General features: G+C 44.1%; 3 protein-coding genes across 13 annotated transcripts in view; 2 read left to right on the top strand and 1 right to left on the bottom strand.

Moving 5' to 3' along the window:
- Positions 1–16,420, top strand: part of ALS2CL (ALS2 C-terminal like) — a 47,147-nt gene extending 30,727 nt beyond the window's left edge. For all 7 annotated transcript variants that reach the window (XM_030008826.2, XM_030008828.2, XM_030008827.2 and 4 more), the window contains 15 exons: positions 128–226; positions 1,858–2,016; positions 2,308–2,419; positions 3,941–4,018; positions 5,520–5,647; positions 6,912–7,085; positions 7,623–7,716; positions 8,301–8,458; positions 9,939–10,007; positions 10,819–10,992; positions 11,868–11,910; positions 12,350–12,411; positions 13,503–13,652; positions 14,690–14,786; positions 15,073–16,420. In XM_030008826.2, coding sequence (XP_029864686.1) covers positions 128–226; positions 1,858–2,016; positions 2,308–2,419; positions 3,941–4,018; positions 5,520–5,647; positions 6,912–7,085; positions 7,623–7,716; positions 8,301–8,458; positions 9,939–10,007; positions 10,819–10,992; positions 11,868–11,910; positions 12,350–12,411; positions 13,503–13,652; positions 14,690–14,786; positions 15,073–15,144 — 1,669 coding nt within the window. In that variant the 3' untranslated portion in view covers positions 15,145–16,420. The remainder of the gene's footprint in view (positions 1–127; positions 227–1,857; positions 2,017–2,307; positions 2,420–3,940; positions 4,019–5,519; positions 5,648–6,911; positions 7,086–7,622; positions 7,717–8,300; positions 8,459–9,938; positions 10,008–10,818; positions 10,993–11,867; positions 11,911–12,349; positions 12,412–13,502; positions 13,653–14,689; positions 14,787–15,072) is intronic.
- JMJD4 (jumonji domain containing 4) lies at positions 16,291–25,154 on the bottom strand. Of its 4 annotated transcripts, none has more exons than XM_030008835.2 (7): positions 25,034–25,154; positions 23,880–24,470; positions 23,094–23,259; positions 21,825–21,950; positions 20,836–21,103; positions 19,968–20,114; positions 16,291–19,133 (listed from the first exon to the last, which is right to left on the bottom strand). In XM_030008835.2, the coding sequence occupies exons 2-7, from the start codon at positions 24,142–24,144 to the stop codon at positions 18,822–18,824; spliced, it is 1,284 nt and encodes a 427-aa protein (XP_029864695.1). In that variant the 5' UTR covers positions 24,145–24,470; positions 25,034–25,154; the 3' UTR covers positions 16,291–18,821. The 4 variants fall into 4 exon arrangements, with proteins under 4 accessions (XP_029864695.1, XP_029864697.1, XP_029864694.1 ...); XM_030008837.2 differs by lacking the exon at positions 25,034–25,154 and adding an exon at positions 24,953–24,970; XM_030008834.2 differs by lacking the exon at positions 25,034–25,154 and adding an exon at positions 24,794–24,940.
- Positions 25,155–25,218: 64 nt separating this feature from the next.
- Positions 25,219–25,384, top strand: part of SNAP47 (synaptosome associated protein 47) — a 29,867-nt gene continuing 29,701 nt past the window's right edge. Inside the window, exon 1 of one of the 2 annotated variants that reach the window (XM_030009851.1) lies at positions 25,219–25,292. The gene's annotated coding sequence lies outside the window, so the exon portion shown is untranslated. The remainder of the gene's footprint in view (positions 25,293–25,384) is intronic. The other variant, XM_041122612.1, reaches the window with a different exon arrangement.

Below are 25,384 nucleotides of genomic sequence, written 5' to 3'. Positions count from 1 at the left end.
AGTGGTAGAGCTGACCCCAACCACGTAAATCAGCTTGGGAGTCTGGAAGGTCCTTAGTTTTTAAACTTCATCCAGTGCAACTGAGTTGCCTTTTGCCATGCTGACCTCTGCCATATGCACCTTGTAGGTTTGGAATATGCCTTGTCCCACGCCAATCTGAAGACCGGTATGACTGCTATAAGTGCCACTGGTACGAGGGCAAGATGAGAGGCTATGGAATCTGTGAGTAAGTAAAACCCAACGACGGACTCTGGGGAAAAAGAGCACTCCACGTGTTTAAAGGGTGAAATGTTCCCACCTCAGTGTTGGAAGGCTCAGTCACAGTGTAAAACCCAGGGTAATTCAGGCGCCAGAAGCTTTTGCTTTAGAGATGGGCAGTATGGCTTCTTCCCAAGCCCTGAGTCTCCTGAGCGTTGGAAGAGTAAGAGCTTCTCTGCAAGCTATGACCATTGCAACTACCTGACGTAGCATCCTCTGTGCCCTATAGGTGAGGATATAATTTTGCATTCATGCTTGTTGTTGCAGAGCAGAGAGCGCATGGTGTGCCATCAGCCCTGGACAGACTTGGTGGAGCACACAGCTCGCTCCGTCTCCCCTGGCCATGCTGTCTGAACTAAATCTTGTGTAGAATAGGTTCCTTAATGATAGACAAGACTGTTGGTCTGGAAGTCGTAACTGTTATCCTGAGGGGAGCTGGTTCTCCTAGTTTGCTTTTCTTGCTCACTCAACTTCTTAGCTTAAGAAATGGAGTCCAAGGTTTTATTTTTTACTCATCAAAATGCTTCTGGAAACAGTCATTTGCACACCTGCGTCTCAAAGCGCTGCTGTGAATTTGGATTTTGTGAATTTGGAGCCCAGTCCGCAAAGCACTGTATTGTGGGCACATGGTGGTATCCCAGCCTTACCCACCATCTACCTTCCATTTAGAAGGCCAGAAGAGGCAGCGGAGGCCTGCTCAGCAGGTTGTAGGTATAAACCAGTTTCATTTGCAGCCTACGGGGTTAAGTGGACAGGGCCAGCTTGCTTTGTTCATGGAGCAGTGAGCGCAACAGCATCGTCTTTGCTTAGGTCACAGGTGGCTTGTAGCCAAATGGGTTGGCCAATGTGAAGACTGGACTGCCTGTTGCTCCTGCACATACTTACCCCTGCTTTCACTGAGCCAACTGTGGCAGAGGAAAGCACACAGCCCAGCTTTCCAGCTGCTTCCTATGGGGTAGGCCATCTTCCTTCCTACAAACTGCAAGTTCCGCTCCTTATTTATGAATTAAACTCAGAGTACAGGACATGCAGAAATCTCGAGGGAACTTGGAGCCAACTGAGTGGTGTTGTGCTAGTGTCTTTGGTGTCAAATGTGAGAGCACGTCAATAACTAGAGATGACGACTCTCCTTAGCGTAAGTGCTTTCCCTGTTGTAGCAGTGGAGATCTGCTGGCCAGCATGGACAGAGCCAAGGGGAGCTCTTCTCAGGGGGATGAGCCCAGGAGAAGGGCTGGTTGGCGAGCACAGAAAGGTGAAGGTGAATCTGGCTTTCTGCTTGATCTGATCTAATCCTACTCTGGATTAACCAGTGGTCACTGCGTCGCAGCTGTTGGGAGGCCAAGGACTGAGTGGCCTCTCCCAGGACAAGTCCAAGCCTAAGTGTTGTGTCCTTGGATAATGTTGAAAGGTAACTGTGGAATGACTAGCTTGGGCGATGCCCATTCCTAATAGTGACCAACTACCGGCTCCAGAGCCATCAGTCAAATATTTGGAATATTTAGCAGGCAGATGAGCCTAATCTACTCGCTTACCTGGCCTCCTACTCCAATAGTAGCTATCAGTCACAGTCTTAAATTCTGTCTGTCTGTCTCCCTGCAGGTATGGGAATGATATGGTCTACAAAGGTTACTTTAAAGACAACGTGCGTCAAGGGTTTGGGATATTGGAGAAATTCTCAGCTGAGCATCCATTTAAATACACAGGACAGTGGGAAAATGACAAGAAGAATGGATATGGAGTCTGGGAAGACAAAGATAGGTAAAGGTGGTACGGATCAGAGCTGGCTTTCAGTGCCTCTGTTGGCAGGGGTAAAGCCTCATGTTTTGGTGGGGAGACTTGGGGATGAAGGGGGGATGTGTTCAACCCCTGCTATAAGGCTTGAACTCCTCAGGAAGCATTATATGAATTGAGTTTGTGCAGTACATCTGGCACTTGTGCTGCATGGAGCATTATATCAGGTAAAACTTGCCTCAGTAAGTGATACATCAAATTGACGAAGAACTAAGAAAACAGGGAAAAAAACATAGTTTGTTTTCTACTGCATTCCAGAGGGGAGAGATACATAGGGACATGGCTCGACGATCACAAACATGGACAAGGCATTGTAGTAACCCAGTCAGGAGTCTGCTATCAAAGGACATTTCATGCTGATAAAATGGTGGTGAGTACACCTTTTCAGTGGATTCTCTAGATCAGTGGGATGTGGAATTCGCCATCAAGGGCAAGATTAAGATTTCACTTCATAATTAATCTTTGAGGGAAAATAGAAAGCAAGAAAACTTAAGCATTGGTATTTTACCAAAATAATGTTTTTGAAGAACAAGGCCTAGATTAACTCTTATTTCTTATCACCTTCCTGAGGTGCAGGTAGGACCTAGATGTGAGACTGTCACTTCTCCTTGCTCGTGCTAAGACACCTTATAGGTCTGGCTGTCTGACTGACCATCAGGTCACAATTATAGACCAGAACTCATATGTGAAGTGCTGCACAGTTTTATATCATACTACATCTATCTCAGAGATCATTAAGTCTTTACCTTTCCAATGTGAGTTTACCTATGACAAGTTGGCTGTCCGGTTCATTGAAAGTTTAGAAGTTGGTGGGGAAAGCAAAAGGAATTGGCATCGCTAGAGCTGGCTTGGAAATAAAAGCATTTCTTCTCATGAAAAATACGCGCTTAAAAAAACAAACAACCCCTTCCCCACTCACCAAATTAGGACAAAACGTTTAGCATGGAAACTTTGTCGGAAGGGCTTTCCATAAAACCTCCATCTGCAGGGAACCAAAATAAAGCTGTCTTTTGGTTTGCCAGCTGCCAAAGGCTCCTTTAACTTCACAAGGCTTCCGGGTGGGGAGCAGTCACTTCAGTTTTCCTAGTGGAAAATTGGTATGGCCAAGAAGCTTCCCTTGGAAACCTTTTATTTTTGCCAGAAAGGGCACTTTCCATCAAGAAAACCATTCCAGCGGAAAATGTGTTACAGCTCTAAAAGTGACCACATTTTCTGGCTGGTATGGGTACATATAAACCTTCAGGCCCAAAGCGTGGGCTAAGCCCCAACAAGAAGAATCTTTCCCCATTGGTATAAATTATCTTGTATCTGTTCTTCATCTTGGTGCTCTTTCCCTGAAATCTGTAGTACTGTAAGCACTCATGGGAGTTGGGAGGTAATGGAATGAGTTATTTAATGAATGCTTAGGAGCTGCTCATTAAAGCCCCGTTGACTGCACAGCAAGGGACAAAGCTAATTCTACATAGCAACTGCCTGCCTCTTTTCACTTAATCATCTTGCAAAGAATGACACAATTGGCTACAATCACCTAAAGATCATAGGATTGGGAGGACCACAAGTTTGACCCCTATGGCAATTTTTGGCGACTTTTCTTAGAACAGGAGCCTGCCTTTTATTTTTTTTTTCCTTCTTCTAGGGAAATGAATGCAATAGTACTGTTGTTTAAAACCTCCTGACTATGCAGGACTTCTCTGTGCAGTGATGCCTAATGGGTTATCTCTAGAGCACGTCCTTGCTTTTCTCTTGAGCATTGCAATGATACGTTGGGCTTTCAAAAGGGTTCTCAGAATCTGCAGCCCATAAATAGTCCAAGCCAGTGTCTGTTTCTAGATGAATTTGAGCAGATAGGAAGTTTATGTCATGAATTCACTACTACTTCTTTCAAATGAAGGGTTCTGGGATTCTGCTCTTGGAAGATGACTCTGTCTACGAAGGGAACTTCACAGAAGATCTAACATTTGTTGGAAAGGTGAGCACTTCCTTCATCTTAGCCTTTCTATACAGTTGCTTGCTTTCCAAAGGGGACGATGGATTAATCTCCAAAGTTCATACCCTCCTGCTCCATTTTCCCCAGCTCCCCAGAAAATAACATTTTCCTGGTTTTTGGATTTTTTTTTTTTTTTCTATCAGTCTCATTCACAGAAGGAAGGCTGCAGCTGAGAGACTTCGAGTAGCTGGGGGCTTTGTGCATTGTTTTGGTTTTTATGGTTTTGTTTATATTGAGGGTTTTAGAGTTTTTGGCTTTTGTGGGGCATTTTTGGCTGTGCTTTGCAGCTGCAGTTGGGATGCTTTTGTATTCTTAGAACAAATGTTTTAGCCTTTGTAGTGGTTGGGAGCACAGGAAATGATGTATAAACCAAACGGAGTTACAGTACCAGCACTACGCTAACGTAACCAAGTGTTAACATAGCTGAGGGATCTTGGAAGCTTAATTTTGCAATCTGGACACTGCACTGACACGTTTGACATTTTGCGGTTGATCTTTAACAGAAATATCTGCTCAAAGTGTTCATAAAGCGCCGTGTTGCAGGGAAAACTAGTCCTCCGGCTTGTTACAGAAATGTATGATGAGTCTGACAGGAAGTCTGTGGTTATATCAGACTGAGTGGATGTCAAAATAGACACTTGGTAATGACTGCAAATGAGCCCTGTCATTTACTGACTTGTCATGGGAGGAAGAGTTTGTTATCATCTTCTTCAGCCAGAAGAGTCGGGGTGGATTTTTGCAGAGACTGATTATAGTGCTTAGATACTGCTTCCTCCAAAATTAATGTTCAGTTTTAGTGGTTAGTCCAGAAAAATCTGTTCTTTATCTAAAGATGGAGTGCCTCCTGCTATTAGCAATGAGGATTTCAGGCTGGTATTCAAAGCCAGACTATTTATGATATTGTTTGGCTTTCGATTTGATTTAATTAAAACTCCTAAGTTTGAGTCAAGCTACTGCGTGTCTTTATTTGCCTCAGAGACTTTAAGGTTTTTCTTGGTAGCAGCAAACATCTTGAAAGCATTCGTGGTGAATATCATGTGATTCTCCTTACCTGAGAGGCCAAACTTGCTTGTGGTTTTAACAAGCAGAGGAAAAACAGAGGAGAAATTGAAGTTTCATGTGTTCACTCTAGGTTAGAAAAAACTGTTGTCAAATTTAAGCCAGACAATTTTATAACTCAGAGAGGATATTGAGTATTTGTAAAGCATAATGCAAATGTTTTACTCTGCGGTTGTGGCGGTCTTTCCCCTCCAGAATCCTATGTGTGTCATTCAGTAGCAAGGACATGTTTTCTCCAGTGACTGCCACCTTAATGACTCTTTTGCTTTGGATGCTGAAAATGTGCACCTCCGTGCTGGAAGATGTTCTTAGTCGCTGTTTCAGGAGCTGGCTCTGTTGAAAAGAGAATTTGAGATCTCGGTCCAGCTTGTTTCCTCTCTCTAATGAGATCTTGGCAGAATAACCCTTTATTTCTCCATTGCAGGGAAAGCTGTCATTTGCCAATGGCTTCGTTTTGGAGGGAACCTTTACTAACAAATCGGGCCAAGGTCTTCAGATGCACGGCACCCTGAACACATCAAACGAGCAGCTGGATGACAGGATAACCAAAGCGTGAGCAATAAGAGCTGACCTGGCGGGTCATGGCTTGTATTTTGACCCTACCTAGGGGAGTATGGGATCAATCCCTACAGGGATCAAGGCAGTCCTTGCCTGAACGAGTTGATCTTAAAAACTGGTTTATATGCAAGGAAAGAAGGAGAAAAGGAGAGCACAATTTGTCATTTAATGTTAATGCCACATAGGAAGCAGAAAACAGATGTTCCGCTCCCCTCCTGCCAGCATCCACCCAGAGATACTCCCATCCTCAGACTGGAGCGAGTTTTGGAGGCTTAACATTTTCAGCGATTTGTGCATGTGTGTGCACGCACACACGCATTTCTGTGTATACACACAGATGGGTCTGAAGCTACAAAGGCAAAGCTGGGCTGCTAAAATGCATCACTTGCTTCTTTCCTTTTCCTCTGTGCTACTACATGAATATTACCGGCTGATATTGTAGAGGTAGGAAAGCTGCCAAAAATCACGAAGTGAAGCACAGCACAGGAAGCTCTGAAGAGCCTGAATTGGGTGCTGCTCTATGTGGAGGAAGGCTGGGGAGCCAGGATCAGAGCTTCACGGGGCGCTGATGCTGCTTTGGCAGGCAACGGTGTGAATGCAGTGCAGGAGTAACTGCGCTGAAGCTATCAGGCCACATCCTTTGGTATAGACTCTTATCCTCAGGGCCAAACCCTGCAAAGGGATGCTCTGGTTGCCAGGCTGGAGGGCCTGGGTTCAGCCAGGTTAACCAAAATGAGGGAGTCCCAGTGGAAAATACAGCTACCTGTCCTCTGAGGGGAATTCCTCTTGCAAAATCCAGTTCAATTTCCTCTTCTTACTTCTTCAAAACATTTCCAGTCGATCAGAATATCTGTGTTGCAGAAACAGCTCCTGTCTCCTGTGCTTTTCAGGCAGCAGTAGCTACTGGTGCTGGTTGCTCAACTGTCTTCTTGCTATCAGTCTTTTCTGCAGGCTTTCAGTTGAAATAAATAGTCTATATTTAGAAACATCCATAAGTGGAGCAGACCGCCTGTGATCAATTCACCAGCAAAGATTCAGATTATTGATGTTCCACTGACCAGGAATTTTTCTTCACCCAAAGTACCTTGTTGCCAGGACAATAGACTTGAGTTGCTTTTCGTTGAATTACCAGTTAGGCACTGCCATCCTTCTCTGCTCCCATAGTTCTTGTTCTGGTGAACCTTCCATATTTGAAGGTGAAGTCTGAAATAATTGAGGAGGGATGCAGAAAAGCCTAATGCCCTGTTATGTTTTGCAGTCAGCTGGGCCTTGAGGAGTTCCCAGTGGAGAAGAGATGGAAGGGAATCTATGACCAGTTCCTGGAGTTCATCCATTCTGGCTGCAAAGAAGAAACGGAGGAGTCTTTCACAGGGTTCCACATACAAACGAGCAAGGAGCTGCGGAAATCGCAGGAGTACCTCTTCTGCCAAAGGTATGAGTATCACGTGCCCTCGTCACAATAGAGGAGCCCATTTGTGTGGAGAGATAGTGGTTTACATTAGGGTCTGCCATGTGTTAAAGTTATGAACCCAAGCATTATCCAGTTGTTCCTGCTTATGAGACAGGAGGATGAATTTTAAGCCTGTATTTAAGGTTGTGCTGTTGAAACTGATTCTTATAAGTGAAAATTTGGATGCGCTTCACTTGATTAAATGTAAGCATCTGCACATGACCTGGTCATCGCTGGCTCCTCTTGTATTTGGGGGAAACCTAGCTGACATCATCAGCTGATGCAGAGCAAACTCATCTCCCCTTAAGAGAATACCTAAAATAGATCAGAGAAGCATGTGCAGGATGCAACCCAGGCTGGTCGTCAGGGGAGCCGAAGGCAATTGCATTGAAAAGTGTAGAAAAAATTCATTTGTTCTAAGAGTCTTATTGCCCCCTTGGAATCTACCTGCAATACCACTTGGGATTTATCGCAGTGCTTCACTGTGTGGTTTTCCTTCCACACCTCTCATTTTTTCAGGGGGACTGAGGATGTATCCTGGAAGATAGAAGATATTCTTGAAGATCTTGTCCAGCACCAGGGCCTGGAGTCACTACAGAGTTATTTAGAGAAGGTAAAGTTTAAAACCATAATGATTCACGTCTGTCCACGAGACACGGACACAGGTCGTAGCAACTTTCTGTTGCTTTCTGGTAGCACATATAACATTGCCAGTGACTTCAAGAGTCTTCTCTAAATTATGTGTGAATACCTATGCTTGTGAAGAAGAAGGTTATCCTTCGTCCTTTTTGGACACTCATTTTGTGTACAGCTATACAGGCCAGGAAGTGATTATAAAGCTTCACTCTTGGTTCTCAAACTGTGTCAGGGAATAACCAGCTGCTGGAAATGATTAATAAACTTCCATGTACTCTCAGTGGTTGTTTTTCACTCAACCAGCCTTTCCCTGAAGCACCCTTTGCTCTCTCTCGAATATCACAGCAAATCTTATCAGAACAGCAATTCTACTAAGCACATTTCTGCCTGATAATGGGAGGAGAATTGGCTTGTGGCAGCAAAAATAAACCAAAATTATAGCTGATTACCTCTAGGCTTGTTCTCCTTTGCTGACAAGAGAAGATTGGGTGGCCTTTCAGTGTTACCCTCTACTAATGGCAAGGGCTGACTTGCAAAATTTAATTTTCCTCTGTCACGCAGGCATTGAAGTCTTCCCTGCACCCACTGGGAAAGCTGCTGAAAGCCTTGGCAATAGCTTTTCAGGCAACATATTCTGGGATTGGGGCCAACAGACACTTGCTGACTATGGCACAAGAGGAAGTCAAGTACTATGCAAAGAAAATATGGGAGTTTTACCAGTAAGTCAAGCACGCCGAGTCCTTCCAATGGGTATGAGCATAGAGGGCTTGTGGAGTAGACCATTGGGATCATTTTTCCAGGTGACAGGGCTGCTTTATTTCACAGCATATTTCTTGGGAGAGTTGCCTCTGAGTGGTGCTATGTAAAGAGTTATATGCAATAACTGAGGTCACATGGACCTAGAAAACCTTTATTATGCCCATTGCTCAGTACGTGACCCAGAAGCTTTAATTTGACTAAATCTCACTGAGTTATGGCAGCTCAATGAGCTGCTGCCCATAATAAGATTTCATCTAGATAAGCAGAAATGTGAGCAAGAAACCTCACTAAGTAACAAGGACAGCAAAGTATATCAGAGCACACAACAGTGATGTTCGATATCTATGAATGAAAAATGGCTTAAGCTTAACATGCCTCAACTCAACAAGAGTTAAGAACAGGCAGTGTAAGCACGTTGTTGAGGCTCAGCTGATGTGGGTAGTGACTCTAAAATGAGGTGGTTCAGTTGTGTGGTTGTGCCCATGGGTCATTAGGGACTGGATCAAAGGCATGATTGGGGTCCTGTTGCTGTTTGAATATCTTTTAGGAGAAGATACAAGAAATGCCATAGTAGGCAGAGGTGGGGAACTCTGCCTCTAGCTGCACTCGGGGTGGTATTGCCTTAAAAATGAGTGGTTGGATAAAAGCTCTGTTGTTATCAGTGTAGCCTTGTGTGCATGAGGAAGGCTGCCAGCTCTATGACGAGGGGCTGTCTGTCCCGGAGCAGTCTGCGAACAGCAGCACAGCTGATGGGAACAAGTCAGATTTGATTCAGTTCATCTGAGCTGTGTTCATGAACAGTACAACAGGGCTCACAACTTGAGCGTTGGTTCACGTAAAGGTGCTTCTGGGCTCAGTGCATCCCTTGAAAAGCTTGCTTCATGTCTCAAGACCTTTCAAATGCAGTGTGGGGAGGGAGACCCACCTTGCTCTGCTGTGCCCCTGGCTAAGTTTCCTAGGCTGATACTTCTACACCAGAAAAAGGCAACCTCTCCCTAATCCCCGTTTAAGATGATGAAGTTTTGGCTTGGCAATACCAAGACAAACCCAAGCTACTTTTCCAGAGTATGAACATCCTCTAATGTTTATAGATGGATTAGAGAATTGGTTGGTATGACAGATCCTGAAACCTCATGTCCCTTGGGTGGGAGTACAAGGAGATGGTGCTCAGTGCAGACCACAGTTAGGATCTCCAGAGTGACCACCCTACTCTTCAGAAGCTATGGAGAATTTTGAAACACTCATTCCTGGTGGCTTCTGCTGGTAGTGGAGAAAGCCCTCAAATACTGAAACTTGACTACCGAAACACTGCAAGGATTACAGAGAGCTTTACTAATACCCCACTTGATGCTGGGACAGCTGAGCTCCTCACTTGTGAATAACAAATTACCCTTAAAAAAGGAGGGATGGAACTAAAGCTTGGTTCTGCTCCTCTTCTAGGGGTTTGCTCCATCTGGCACTGGAACAGAAAGGCCAACTGCCTGCAAAGTGTATGGATGGAGATACAAGGTATGTCTCACCACTGCTTGTTTAATTTTAAGCTGCTTGGACATCTGGGGTGTCTTCTGAAATATATTAAGCACTGAACAGATTGTATTTGTCCATTTGAGTCAGGTTTACTGCCCACACTTCTCTCTGAGTGTAAAGCTTTCCGTAGTTCTACTTGAAGCATGAGAGCAACTTCTAATCAGAAATAGGGAGTACAGTGTGGGAAATGTGGCAGAGGAGGTAGAAAACATGATGTTCCTAGAATAAGAAGGTAGGAACGATTGTGGGAGACCCAGGTTTAGGGGTTTTGGGAGTGGGAAGAAGCACGTCTCTTCAGCTGTCCCCATCTGGTCTGGATTTCTCTTTGCTGTAATCTGCAGCCATCCCCAGTGGGCCGAATGAAGCCAAGAGGTTGGTGGAATGGTAAGCAGCTGGAAAAGGGCTTTATCTGAATTTATTTGGTCTTTGTCCCTTAAGAAATAACAAGTGCTCTACTGAAACAGCTCAGAAAGAACAGCTGGAGGGAGGTCTCTGGTGCTCCAGGTTTCTCCCAGTGACTAAGGAGATCTTGTGGAGAAACAGTACACTGTCCTGTCCTACAGCATAAGATGCACTTGCATCTTCAGCTTGTGGGCACACGCATGAGAGTGTTATATAGGTCACTACTGTCCAACTGTGACATTGAACTCAAAGGTGGAGGAAGGAGGGGAGAACCAGGAGAACACCTTGTAGTCTCAGAAGCTGCTTCTTCCGTTGTGTGCTGTGTGGCTCTTGGTAATATCCAGGTTACAGGTGTCACTGTAGGACTCTGCTTTGCTTTTCTCTGCCATAGTGACCAGAAGGCATGCAATGTGGTCCTGCCGCTGATTTTGCCCTGCTTCTACCCTGAGCTTTTCATGCTCTACATGCTCTATCATGAAAGAGAAGATGACCTCTACTGCCAAGGGATCATGGACCTAAGTCTATTTCCTGACATCAAGCTGCTAGAGTTTCTGGATGTGCAGAAGTAAGTGACATTTTTTCAGCCCAGGATGCAACCCCATGGTACCAGCTGGGAAGGTAGCAGCCAGGGAAAGCTCTGATGGCACAGGAGGAAAGGACATATAACCTGTTCGTGGTTGCATCATTGGCTGTAGCACTGAATTTTTCCCTAGGCTGCCAGAGGAAGTCCTGTTGTGGAGTGCCTGCAATACTGTCTGGAAGGACAAGATTGACTAGTGGAAAGCTGCTATTATCTATACTAATTTTCATTTTTGTGTAGCAAAAATCTCCTTTTCTAGCTCACCAAAGAAATGGTTAGCTCCAACTCAGGACCAATCAGACTGAGTTTATAAATGTGTCTTAGGAAGGGCCATAGTCCATCCAACGGTATCTGCTGTAACTATGCAAGCACACAGTCTCAAGACTGGGAAAGGCTGTGGAGCCAGATGTTTCCTTCATCCATTCCTGCAGCTAGATACATCTCTGGAAGTGATATGTGAGGACCAGTGACTCAGACTCAAGAGGCATGTGAGCTCTTCTAACACATCATCATCCACAGCTCAAGGACTTAAGCAGGGTAGCAGGAGACCCAGAGTCTCAATTTGGCAATTTGATTCAGTCTGGACTCAGTGGAGAGGAATGGAATCTGAAACTGCCAAAACTCTCCATTGATTATTACAGGAGCAGCTGTGAGTAAAATGAACCCTACACTCAGGTTAATGAGTCTAAGCTATTAATTCTTGCTGTAGCAGTGTAACAACAGGAGCAAACTCAGCCTCGTGCACCTACAAGACTTTAGCATCACCTTCAATGAGGAGATAAAAACAGTCAAAACTGACTTAGGGTGGAGTTAAGACATGGACATCTGCCTTCTAAATCTTCTCTGTAATCTCCTTTCAGACACCTCTGGCCTCTGAAAGATCTCACCCTGACAACCAACCAGGTAAGAAATAACGCTAAGAGCTAGCTTTGGTGTGTTCGTGAGATGACATTGGGGCTATGTGTTGGTGCTAGCTAATGATGGAGCTTCACCTAAGTGACCACAGGGCAGACTGTACTCAGAAATCAGAGCTACGTGACGTGTCAATTAGTCATGATCTGTATCTGTTCCATATGAATTTCCATGGATGGGAATATGAGCTCTGCATAGGAATGCTTTGTAATGCTCTGCTCGATGGTGTTTCAAAGACATCAGTGTTCAGAGTGGCACTGTAGACATCCAAGCGTGTTCAGAGTGGCACTGTCTATAACAGCTTTATTTTGCCCTCTTTTATGGGCAGCAGCAAACATGCTTATTTTGGGTCCCGTGCTGAGGAGCTATGTGGTGGCTCTCGGAGAGATGCTCTTACAGAGACACAACTCTTTCTTTGTCTCCCTTCCAGAGGCAGTCCCTTATCAAAGACAAGTGTTTCCTGTCTGCCACAGAGTGTTTGCAGAAGCTGATGTAAGTCACTGTCCATAACCTCCGACCGACAACCAGGGATTTTCTGGTTCTGGGAAATGCCAAAATTTACACCTGTTTACAAAAGCATTTCTGGGTCAGCCTGTGAGATTATTTAAAGAAAAGTTGTTTGTGTTATTATTTCTGTTTAAATGAAAAAGTAACTTCTATAGAATTCTTCCCTCCACCCCCCAAATATCAAGACAATATCAATTGTGTTTAAATGCAACCCTCCCCTGGCTAATCTCTCCCCTTAATTTTGCGGAGATATTCCTACAAAAAAATCTGACTTTGATGAAATGGAGTTCACTCATGTCAGTGTGCACAGCAAATTGGGCCTGGCTGTGACTGCCTGGTCATGACAGAGCCCATTGCTCTGGACACATGGAGCTTCACGAGGGTTATACATCCAGTGTGGCATCCCAAGATGTTAATGTAGCAAAGCAGAGCTCAATTTAAGAAGCTCAGCTTGATTTATTGGCTTGAAGTCCAGCCTAGGGGATGGTACTGCAGTAACGAGTGGGAAGGAAGTTAAAGGGCAGCAGGGAAGTGTTGTGGGATCCATCAGACAGGAGCTCTCGGGTCCCTAAGTACACTAGTCCTGGTGGGAGCCTCCCTATGAAAGCCAACGTGACTTCTCTTCTGGGGAAGGCAGCGCAGCCTACGTGGACCTTTGCCAGACGTTACGGACGTTGTTACGGGCAGAAGAACCAACCTTACAGATATGACAACTGTATTAGTCCCTTGATAGAACTGCCCAAAGTGATTCGTCCCATGCTCTTTAGTTTTTATTCGAGGGACTGTGACTCAGGTTAGTCCTGTCTAAAATGAAAGACTGACACTAGGGTGAGCAGGTCATACCCAGGACTTGGGAAGACTTAAGGTCCATCTGGATGATGTTACACCCTGGTGATGCCTCTTGGCACAACCTTGTTGCCTTCTTTTTGGTGCAGCCATTTGAGAAGATTGAAGGACTTGTTTTGTAGCATGACAGTCTGCTCTGATTTTTTTTTTTTTTTTTTTTAGTTCTGCCGCTTTATCACTTTAGCTGTGTAGTGGAAGCATCTTTGACATAGCTGTTTTCATACTGACAGCACTACAGTGGATCCCCGGGAAAAGCTGGTGATCCTCCAGAAGACCTATGAAGAGATAGAGAGCACAGTGTCCCGGGTGGTAGACAAAGACTACAAGCTCCCCATGGATGACCTGTTACCCCTACTGATGTATGTTGTATCCCGAGCAAAGTAAGTGGAAGCTTTTCATTTCCCAAGCCTGTTGCTGTGTGATACCTCAAACGGAGAAAGGACAGGCACGTTTCCCAGCCAGATAGTATAAATGAAAAACCAGAGTTTGTGTTTTAACATGCTTTTTCCTGAGCTGTATTGGGGTTTCTGTGTGCTACTGTCTGCCAGCTGTGGTGTGGTGGTGTTGGCCATGATATAAAGTGGCTAGAGACTTCCTGAGTGCCCATCTCTTACCCGAGAGGATAATTCGGGGTTGTCATGGGAAATGTGGTCCTACCTGCATCTCAGGTTACTGTAGAAGACAGGAACACGAAGCCTTTGAAGGCCAATTGTTGATGCCTCCAAAGCATCGCCTAGATATTGTACATCTTCTATTTTCTGTTCTCAATGGGGCACTGTGATTCAGTTTGGAGACTAGGAAGGTCTTGAACACTGACCATCTAGTAATTAGACTTTTCCTGTGTAGGAATGACTGTAAATGTAACACATTTCTGCCAAAGAGGCTCTGTCTGTGCTGCTTTCACTGTAACTGCAGGAACCTGCTTACATCCAGTAGAATGAAACTGTACATTTTTTTCTTGGCAAATTTGAGTCAAAATCCTTGGCTGACTTCCTGGATATGCTTGGTTTCCAAAAACGGGTGAAATGTTTAAACTTGGGGCCATGAAATCCAGAAGCTTTTTTTTTTATTTTATTTTTTTTATTTTTTTTCCCCTGCAGTCATGTTGGATGATACAGGTTTGTTTTTTAGGCAGCTTTCTCAACTGTAGATGAGAGAGGGGAGTAAGAAAGACTGTGAAAAATGGAGGAGTTTAAATTTTCTCATGATTGAGCATTTTTGCTGAGATCCAGTCATGCTGGATACCTCAAGGACTCAGCCTCCAGAAGATCAAAGTAACGCACAAGGAATCAGCAATGGATTTCCAGATCTGTGCCTCCTCTCCATAATCTGATTTCAAAAACACACCCACAAACACTGGTGCCCAGAGATTTGTTCTAGTTGTGACTTTTTTTTTTTTTTTTTTTTTTTCCCCTAGAATACAGCACCTGGGAGCTGAAATCCATCTGATCAGAGACTTGATGGAGCCCACCAATCGAGGAGGACTGTACGACTTTCTGTTGACAGCACTGGAGGTAAGGAAATGTTTTCAACAGTGACAGCTGCAAGCTGCAGTAGCCTTTCTTGAATAGTAGATACTGATGTGCTTTACTCTCATTTAATTTTAGAAGGCTGTTTATATGCCTAGCACAGGAGGTTACTTTCCTTCTAGTCTAAAGAATATGCTTATTGTTCATTTATAATGTGCAGATTTAATCCTGCCTTTGGGGGCAGTATAGCTTCACTTTGCATACAAGAGACCAGATTTTGGCCCAAAGTTCCAAAACTTCTCCTTAATGTATTGCTCTGTTCTTTGCCCAGTCATGCTACGAACACATACGGAGGATAAGACTCCACCAAAGAGAGAACTGCCACGTTACTCACAGCTCCTGAGCCCGAGGACCCGAAGGGAGCCTCCTCCCTGCCACACTTTCTTGACCAAACACTGTTGGATGAAGAAGCAATCATGTCACTGCTGTTCTGGCTGCCTTTAAAAAAGGAAGAATGGTTATTTATCAGATGAGGGTTTCTTGCTGGCTTTTCTCTTAGACTAGCTATGATCGTAAAGCACAGACATATGGATGCTGTGGGCTAAAAGCCTTTAATACGCAGCCTCAGCTTGTGTTTGGGAATCTCTTGGTGGAGAGTGGCCAAGGTTTCTTTTACCCTGCAGTTTTATTTCACTTTCCTGCAAACAGCAATCTGCCTTGAAACCTCATTTGACTGTTCTCTCAGATGCTGTGTTTCTTTTGCACTGGGGAACCAACAGAAGAGAGAAGAGGTTATTTTATGGTCAAACGAAACCACAAGAAATATTTTGGTGGGACTATTTCTCGCTGGCAGAAATGTGGCATGCACAGGAGAGGCCGTCTCCATGCTCCTAAACAACCTGCTCCTGGACCGAGGTGGCTTTTCCTGTATCCCTAAGAGGAAGGTTTTTCCATTCCTCTTCCTACCTATGCCAAACTCAGTACCTCTCCATTGCATTGTAAAGCTGCTATTGACTAACTTCCTTGTTTTATGATACTTACAAGTGTATATTTAAACTCTGCGGACTCCTGTTAAATCTCAGGGATATCACACTTGCACCTTGAACATGCTAGTGCTGCTTTGTAATTCTGCAGGAGTTTGTGTGTGTGCCTAAAAGGACATACATTGTCCTGGGGTGAGAAGTCTCAAATCCTGGGGAGAGAAAACATAAAAACACCTGGCCTTCTGCACTGAGAAAGCTGCAAAACAACTGTTTTTTCCTAGGTGCACAGCTTTGTGCTGACAGATCACCCACTGACACCAGTGGGGTGCAAATCAGATTAGAATTGGTCTGGGTTTTATGCTGCCTTTATAAAAGGCAAATGGATATTTGGTATCCTGTTCCTATCAGGCAAAAATAGTAATGTCTGAGCTGCATATTTAGAGCAAAAGCTCTTTTGAACTAGATTTTAACCTGCTTTTTTTTACGGTTTAAATTACAGTCTTTAAATTGTCCAGGTCTGTGACTTCAGGAAAACAAAACAAAACTCTACAGGCTGTTTCCTCCTGTTTATCTCAAGTATTATGCTTTAATAAATAGTACACTGATTACAACAGTTAATATATTGGTATGAGAGTATCCTAATGTATGTTTTACAGTAACTTTGTATTTAAATAAAGCTGTTTAATTTTTAAAAGATTCCAGGTTTGCGTAATTTTTATTCCAATCTTGCTGCTGTCTTCAGGCATTTGAAAATTTGCTTTCCTTTATTTAACTGTAGAAAATAAGTGGCTCCCTTACTGCCTTGATCATTCATGGGAATGGAGAATTTGAACTACAAATTAGTTTCCAAATGTAATTGTAAGAGAGACTGTCAATAAAACTAATTTTTTTTGCTTCTGTTCCCTGCCAAATCAGTAAGGAGAAAATGGCTTAAACTTTAAGATAATTTCCTGCAATTAAAGTACTATTTTTGACCCCATTGTCTCACACTGATCACACAGCATTAGCAGGCCCTATGAAGGATGGCTGTTACAAATCTTCAGAGCTGAAGATGCTGTTGTGCAGAGGCAGCTCAGGTGAAGAGAAAGTGAGAGTGAGTAGCTAAGACGCACCTTCCCTACCATGTTGGCCTATCTTCTTCCTTCCTTAACTCTATTCCACATGGAAGAGGAACTAACTGCAGAAATTATGCCTCTTCCCTAAGAACTGCTGCCTGGATTTTTGCATCACAGCAAACTCATGCCATCCATCCAAATGAGGATGTAGTCTGCCGGACAGTACAGTGCCTAAACCTATCCCGGGTACGTTGAGATACTGGGTTCTCGGTGTAACAGCTAGACTTGTATTTTTGCTGGTTTCACACATGAAATGAAAAGTACTGTTCATCTAAGCAAATGCTTTATAAAACTGCAGTGTTTAAAGTGGTTGGTGCCAATACCAGTTGCACAGCATGCAGTGAGACTGGGGAATACAAGACCAAAAACATGCTTTCCTACCAGTACGCTGATTGTCAGCTTTAAACCATTGCCTCTCACCTCTATGAAATCTCACCTTATATGAATAAGGAAGAAAGCTCCAGCTGCCTGTCTTTGAGAATGTAAACAGACATAAGTAACAGCTGTGAACTTTTAATTTCAGAGTTGCTTAAAACTGGCAGTTTTCCAGTCTAAAGAAACACCCTGCCAGAAGGTTGAATCACTGAGATGTAGTCACAGCTGTTAAAAAAAAAAAAAAAAAAAAGAAAAGAGGTCTGTTTTCTCCAGACTGCATTCTTCCATGCTCTGGGTATTGATTTTAATTTCAGGTACCGCTTCCTACTCAAAATGCAGAACTTCTACTAGAAAATAGGACATGCAAAATGCATGCATGTACAAACTCCACAGGATTATCTAGAAAACAATGTGATTTTTCAGCCTGCTGAGGATGTCTACTATTGTACTTTCTAAACATACGGTTATTATTTGCTCTTACTGGTCGAAAATTGAGGAAGTTCTTGAGCTATAATTCAAGTGAGCCCTAAAGGGGCAACTAAGGTAACAGTGTGCAGCCGTTTGTGCTTCTAGGCTTTCTCACCAACCAGTAAAAGCAAGAGGCATGCTTCACTGGAAATACTCTTTTAGCCCAAGGGGAGCATTCAGGTTGCAAATTGTGCTATATAACCATGCAGTAGTGCTATTTGGTGTGTTAACAGCATGGCTTTTTTAGGAGATAATACGAGGCTACTTGCTAGCTTCCCTGATTAATCAAATCTCTGCTCGATAAAATACTGTGCCTTGAAATAGCGTGTAGAAATGCGAGAGTACATTCAAGTTCCTCCTTTTGAGCCTGGGTGGATCACATGCTTAAATTATTAGTGGCAGATTTGCTATCTGCACTAATTTGCAATCAGGACTCCAGCTTCCTGATTAGTATGTTAAATTAAATCCTGCAGGCCTTGGAGCAGTATAAAAGCTGACCCTAGCTGAGACGTTCACCTTTAGAGAGATACCACTGTACAGGACACTAGTACAGTCAGCTCTTCCACATCCAGGCTACAGCTGTTCAGCCAGCTCAGGCTTCAATGGAAGCCAACTAACTAGGGTCACCTAAAAAAAACCCCAAACCAAAACAAAAACACTGTACTGAGCTGCACCTGGAAGCAGGACAGGTCTTAAAGTAATTTAGCTGTGACCAGACAAAGCAGAGCTTAACTGCTGGAGCCTGCAGTACAGGTTTGCTGTCTGTGTACAGTGCTCTCGGAAGCAGAGGGAATATGGTGCAGACCACTGCAGTCTCAGTGTTTAGCCCTGACCGAACTAAGCTTGGTCCACAGAGAACTTCTATTCCCCTTCCCTTAATGTGCACTCAGTAGCAGGGGTCATAATATAATACTAACATGATTTGGGTTTTTCCTTTATCTGAGACTTTTTCCTGTCCAATTACTCTAGATACTCAAATGCTGTCAACTTAGTCTTCTTATGAACGTACTCTCTCCCCACTCTATATTAAGGCTCTTTGTACTTAAACTGCAACAGCGATTAAACAGGGAGGAGTCAGTCTTCTACAAACACCCATTTTGCAAAAGGTTCATTTTACAAAGAACTGAATAAATAGGAAGTTAGAGTAGTGCTGTATCTATTGCTGCTTTCAAGTGGTGGAGCAATGCCTCCGGAGGTGGAGAAAGTGACGTCAGGTCTAGTTTCTTGAAATCTTCATTAGCACTCAATGATGTTAACACCTTCACAGTCCTCTTTAAATCAAACACTGCATGGAGCATGCCCAAGGTGGAAATGGCTGCTTTTGGAGTGTTCTTTGCCGAAGCTTCATCATCGAAGCCGTTTTCCAAGACAGAAATCCTGTTCTCTGCAATAACTTTGAGGAAGTTGTAGAACTCTTTGTAGTCTATACCCGTGCAAGACTTCATGATCAACTAGGGGAAAAAAAAAAACAACCAGCATTGAAATGGAAACAACTCTCTTTTATTTACAGTACGAATTACAAAAACATATTTTATCAAGCTAGTAACTATCTGGAATTAGTAAACATGTGTAAGCATATTTCTGTAATTCCCCAGGGGCACTAAAATTCTTTACCTTACTTGAAATGCCACTAGCCCCAAAAGCAACAGTCTGTTTCTTCTAAGCACTAAATGGCTGTGTTCTTTGAAACTATTTTTGAAGGATATCAACCTAGCTGCAGCAACAGCATCCAGAAATAAACGTTACATTTGTTTCATACTTAAGATTTTGGAAGCATACAAAACTGCTCAGTATAGTTATGTGTTCTGAAAGCATCACTTTGCAGACATGCAGACACAGAAACCTGCTGCCACCTTCACCTTAATTTTGCTTGTTTCAGATTCACTGTTTTATCATGAATCGTCTTCAAACCAGTTCTTCTGTGTGGGGTCTGTCTTATCAGTTCTACTGTTTACATGAAAAAGCACTTATAGTTTATAAAGGGGAACATAAATACTACATAAAGGATTGATCTTGCTGCTAATACTAACCTTGATAGTTGAAGAGCAGAAGTTGACATAGCAAATATGCACTGGCACAAGCCTCTCCCTGTCTTACTAAAGTAATACTTGATTTCCTGCAAAATGAAGCTGTCACTAGTTCCCACTTCCATATGAAACATGTACAAATTCCAGGTATAAGGTTAAGTACTTGTGTGTCTCAGAAATCTCAAGGCGGTGAAATGCACCCTGGAAATACATGATCCTCTAATAGAGAGTCAGGCAGCCAGCATCATGTTGTTATACCTGGCATTGTAGGTGCCAATCATCCATAGGGTCCTTCCATTCATTGATTTCCCGCTGGACAGCTGCTAATTCATCCTGGAGGAAGCACCACATTATAGCCACATTGCAGCCATTCACCCAGTTGTGGTTAATGGAAATAGTATCCTCCTGAAGGAATAATTTAAATGGTTACTAGGCTCTACGTAAGAAAGTGCGAGAAAACAGCTGTAACATCACTGATGCCGCAAAATGTAAAATCATGTTCCTCAACAAGGGAAATACTTCTTTGGCACCACTACCACCACTGTGTTGAAAGGCTGTCTCTTCCTAATGTCCCTGGACAACCAAAGCTTGTTTCACTCTATAAATCGGCAAATGTCTCTAGCTCCTCTGTCTGAGCATACCTTTTAAGGGTACAAAGGTGGGAGAAGGTGGTGGGGAGAAAGAAACAAGTTTGTTAATTTTGGTTTGTAATCATGAAGACCAATTTGTTAGCATTTTCCATTATTAAATTACAACTTACAGTTAGAAACCAAGATTAACAACTTCACCGTAAGTCCACCTCACCTAGCATCCTCTTTCTCAGTGACTAGTAGCATCTAATGAGGGAAACCGTAAGAAAAGAGGGTTCAGACAGCTTCTTCAATTGTACACTCTTCCAGCTTCCAGTGGTCAATGACGCAAGGAGTTTACAAGTTCAGGCTTCCTCTTAGCCATCATCCTGAGAAGCCACTGATAGACCTTTTCCTCTGTGAATCTCTCTAAACTTTTTTGCAGCCCAGTTAGACTTTTCGCACCCACAACAGGCTGTGGCAATAAAAGTTTGATCTGATTCAAGCCTGCTGCCTGATTATCTCTCCATGTTATGAAAAGGTATCAGTTATCTTACCAGATTGTAAACTTGATGATGCCATCCACTGGGGATGAAGACTATCTCCCCTGCTTCCTGCACAATTTCAACAGGGGGTTGACTTTGGTTGTAGCGAGGGTAAACACTCCTGTCCTGAAGACTAGGTGCAGTCACGTCGAAGGGCAAGTTGCCGTGGCGGTCTTTCAGATACTCCTCCTGTCCTGCGGGGTATAACAGCCATTTCTTTCTCCCGCATATATTGGCCGACCAGCTATAGGAACGGAAGACATCAGCATGGAATGGAGTCCTGTGGGGCAAATCAGAGGTTTAAGTAAAGACAACGCCTAAAAGCTGTAAGAAGAATTAAAGTCTCTGAGAATCAGACATACACACAGAATCAACCTCTACTATGCAAACATGATCCCAAACTGTCATCCTCTTAATTTAATTTTGATTGTTTTATGTATTAAGAGGCCACTATATCTACATAGTATTGCAGTGTTTTATATCCTCTGTGCTTCTCCATCAGTTAGTTTTGAATCTGTCCCACAAATAGCTCAGTGGCAGGAGATTCTGTGATGTGAACTGATGAGAATACTGTAAATGCAACTTTATCACCAATGCTGGACTTAAAATTTTCACCTGCAAAATATTTGACCAACTCATCAGCGCCCCTCCACGGCTTCTGTTGACTCTGCAAATCACAAGTGGCTGATGATCTCCAGGGAGTTTCTGCTCCAAAACCTTATTACATAAGCTAGCTGACAATTTTTGCAGATTTTGTGTGCACAATTCAGGGCTTTTTGAAACGCAAAAGCGCTTTAGCTGACTGCATAAGGACAGCTCACATCCAGAACCAAATAAGCTGCTTGAGAAACAAGACTGGCTGGGTTCAGATATAACACTATACAGTACGGCCACACTGCCTCTGCAGCATGATGCTATCCTGAAGGACAATGTGCTAAACCCCTGTAATATTAATCTTAAAAAAAGAGTATGCAAGAATGACAGAAACCACATTGCCTTACCATGAACCTTTAGGTCCCATGTAGACAAACCGGTAATCATCCACAGCTATAGCATCCCAGTATTCATTCAGCCAGTCGGATGAGAAATACACAGGGGTTGTATACACATCTTGCTCGGGGAAAGCTCTTAAAAATAGAACGTGTTGGAAATGGGTCTCAGAAAAATGCAACGTTGGTCCTTCTACCTCAGGTTCCAAAACTCAGATGCAAAGGCCAATCAGGTCTCTAGCAGGCCATTAATACTTAGCTGCCATCTCCTTTATATCAATGACAACTCCGAGTTGCAGGGAAAATGCACACAATAGTGCTTTTCTGTCTCCCAGGAAAGCTGTAAAGGTTAACTGCTATTTGGGAAACTCCTCCTAATTACGGCGAAGACAGTTCCTAATAAACACATTCTCTTTAGATGAGATGCCTGCGAGACTGCTTGTCCAACTGGATGACACGTTGGGTGTGTGAGGGTTAGGAGGGAAGCCAGGCTGTGGTATTTTGCCAAGCATGTGGCCTTCTCCCACAGGTTATGCTGCCCCTTTCCCATCCTAGGCTGCATGTGCAGACTTTCTGTAGCAAGCCACAGCACTGGTGTCTGGGAAAGGAGACAGAGAGGCAGAGACTAACAAATGTCCTCTATTGCAAGTCACTGGCGCACTCAAAAATGAAAACAAGAGCTGATCACAAGAAAGTTGGATTAAGAGCAGGATACGTTTAAGGAAGAAGAGATTTGAATGAAAAGACATAAAAGTCCTACACAGACATGGGGAATGGACAATGCATCCACCTCGCAAGCAGCAGGCTGGAGGAGAAGGAAAGCCAGAACAGGGTGAAGAGAACTTTAATGAGTGGGAAGGTTAACAGAAAAGAAAATGGATAATAAAGGATTATAACTCACACATGCTCACTGAATTAAACATAATTAGAAATGTTCCCCTTCTTTTTAAGAAGTAAGGTTTGCACTGTAGTAGTCAAACAAAAGCCAAATGTTCCAGCCACACGGTTTCCACAGGGATAACATACAGTCATTTAAAACGTAGATGAAAAGGAAAGCGCTCAAGAATGTCAGCCTCTTCAGGAAACGATAACCTGTTTAAGGATCTTGTCATGTGAAGTACCCCAAGAACAGTGCAGTGTAAGACTGACATTTTGTTGTGCAGGTGCTACAAAACAACACTGGTGGCATTTAAACACTCGGGCATTAGAAGATGAGCATTAAGGCTCCACAGCAGTTCTTTGCTGTGCACGGCATGCAGGGTTTCCACGGTGTTCTCTTACCTGCTCAGGTGCCAGTCCTTTAGATAAAGGCACCCTCGGGGTGAACGGTAGTCATTTTTAATGTACTCTTTCCAGTACTTTATATACTCCTTGAAGGGGAGCTCCTCCTTTGGGTTAGAATTGTACTCCTTGACATCACAGTTGGCAACAGGTACTACAGCCTCTCCTGAAATACAAACTCTTTGAGACCAGGTGGGGACAGAATAACTGATACTGAAACTGAACTCCCTTAACATTATCCACTGCAGCAGCCTCTAAAATCTGGGCCCTATAATGCTAAATACAGTACAAACACATAAAGCAACAATCCCCAGCCCAGCTCTCACTACCAACACCGTAATTCTAGGCAAGCATGATTTAGACCAGAAGTTATTTATTTAACATGACCTGAATTCTTCCCTTAAACTACATTAGAAGTGGAGTATTGATTCCTGTTAAATATACTAATATTTTACAGCATCAAGAGGTATTTCACTGTAACTACAGAATACCTTCCCCTTGCCTGGGCAAAGTGGCAGGCTGCTCCTCTGGTTAATGTTAAGCAGGTATATAAATTGGTATGGTTAAATTATACAACACTTTTAATTTTATTTCATTGTGGGAAAAACTGAGAGATTGGAATCTGCAAAACATAAAAGTATAAGTATAGAAAATTAACGTATTAACTTAGAAAAAGTCTGGAGAATTGCTTGGTTTTGTCCAGTTGTTCTATTCCTAAGATTTAAAAAACAGCTGTGTCATTTAGCATACACGTTTTACTTAGGTATTAAAAATGCCATGACTTACCAAACTTCTGCAGCAGATGATCAAAGTTAGGCTTTCCATCCCAAGTAACCCAATTTCTCCTGCTGCCCCAGTCTTCAGTGAACTTAGCTGAGAAAATACAGGGATGGTTGGGAATCAAATAATCCCGGAAAAAGTCTGAGTAAGTGAATGATTCTACTTTTTCAATAAAGTCAACGTGTCCTCCGGGGAGACAGAACGCACCCTGAGATGAACTGTTGTAGTCACGAAAAAAGGCAGTGGAACAGGCAAATGTTGCCCTGTCCATGCAGGCTGGATACCCTTCCTGGCTTAGCCAAGACAGCGTTGACCAGATGCTATGGCAAAAAAACCTGCTTTAAAATGTGATTTGAGTCTCTAAATCCATGAAAACTCACAGGAAAATATAAACGGCCAGAGGTAAAACAAGAAGTCACGCAGGATCGTCCCACCACGTTGGGCTAATTAGGATCTTCCATAGTTTATAAAGCTTAATGCTGGTGGGATATCTGACAACAAAGTCACCCTATGGATGTTGAAGATGTTGCTTTTCCGTCACCTTCTTGCCCGGGCGACCACACTCTCTGGGGACGACCAGCAGAGGCCGGTTCCTTCCTAAAAGAGCAGAAACATTCATTTCAGTGGGATATCACTGCTAAATGAATTAATTGCAGGGTTGGAGGGAAGGAAACCCCCTAAATATTTGGGGCCCTGGGAAACTGTATTGAGGCTCACCCCTTTGTCAAGAGAAGATATAAGCTCTGGTACGCCCCACTCTCTCCAGACCTTTCTCTATGGGCCAGGGAGCAGTTACAGGTAAAAAATAATTAAAAAAAAGGTAAATAATAGTGATTAAAAGGGAAGTGTCTGCGAAGGCCGGGGGGAGACTGAGCACAGGGCGGGAGGGAGGAGGCCCGAGGGCAAATGAGGCCACGTACCCTGCAGGGATGGGCTTCAGGAGAGGGGAGACACGGGAGGTGAAGGGGAGACCAGGCTGCTCAGGGCGGGGAGAACGGGGCCGCCATGAGGCGGTTCCCCCCTCACAGAGCTCCACCGGGGGCGGGGAGAACCCGGACACCACAGGACGTCGCACACACCGTCCCCCCGTTGAACTCCCGGTCCGGCCGCGCATCCGCGGCCCGCAAAAACGGAGAGGACAGCGGAGGAGGGATACTCACCCCCGCCCTCCGCGGGGGAGAACCCCGGGGCGAGCGGCGGCGGCGGTGGCAGCAGCAGCAGCGGCAGCGGCAGCGGAGGGTCCAGGGTCCCGCAGCCGCTCACGGAACCTCAGCGCTGAGATGGCGGGGCCCGGGGGGGGAATAAGAAAGGGTGAGCAACCCGAGCGCGGCTCAGCCAATAGCAGCGGGCGGCGGGCGCAGGCGCAGAGCGTCGATGCGGGGTGATCGCCCGTCGTCTTCCCGCGCTGCGCTGAGGGAGGTGGGTGTGGGGCCGGGTTGTGAGGGGGGGGATCGGGTTGGGATTGAGGGAAAACGGGAGAGTGGAGGGGTGGTGGGCTGCCTAGCCGAGGT

The sequence above is a fragment of the Aquila chrysaetos genome, chromosome 3 (assembly GCF_900496995.4).
Source record: "Aquila chrysaetos chrysaetos chromosome 3, bAquChr1.4, whole genome shotgun sequence".
In the NCBI taxonomy this organism is placed as follows: Eukaryota; Metazoa; Chordata; class Aves; order Accipitriformes; family Accipitridae; genus Aquila; species Aquila chrysaetos.
The sequence above is the reverse complement of the archived record's forward strand: the minus strand, read 5'-3'. Positions and strand labels throughout refer to the sequence as shown.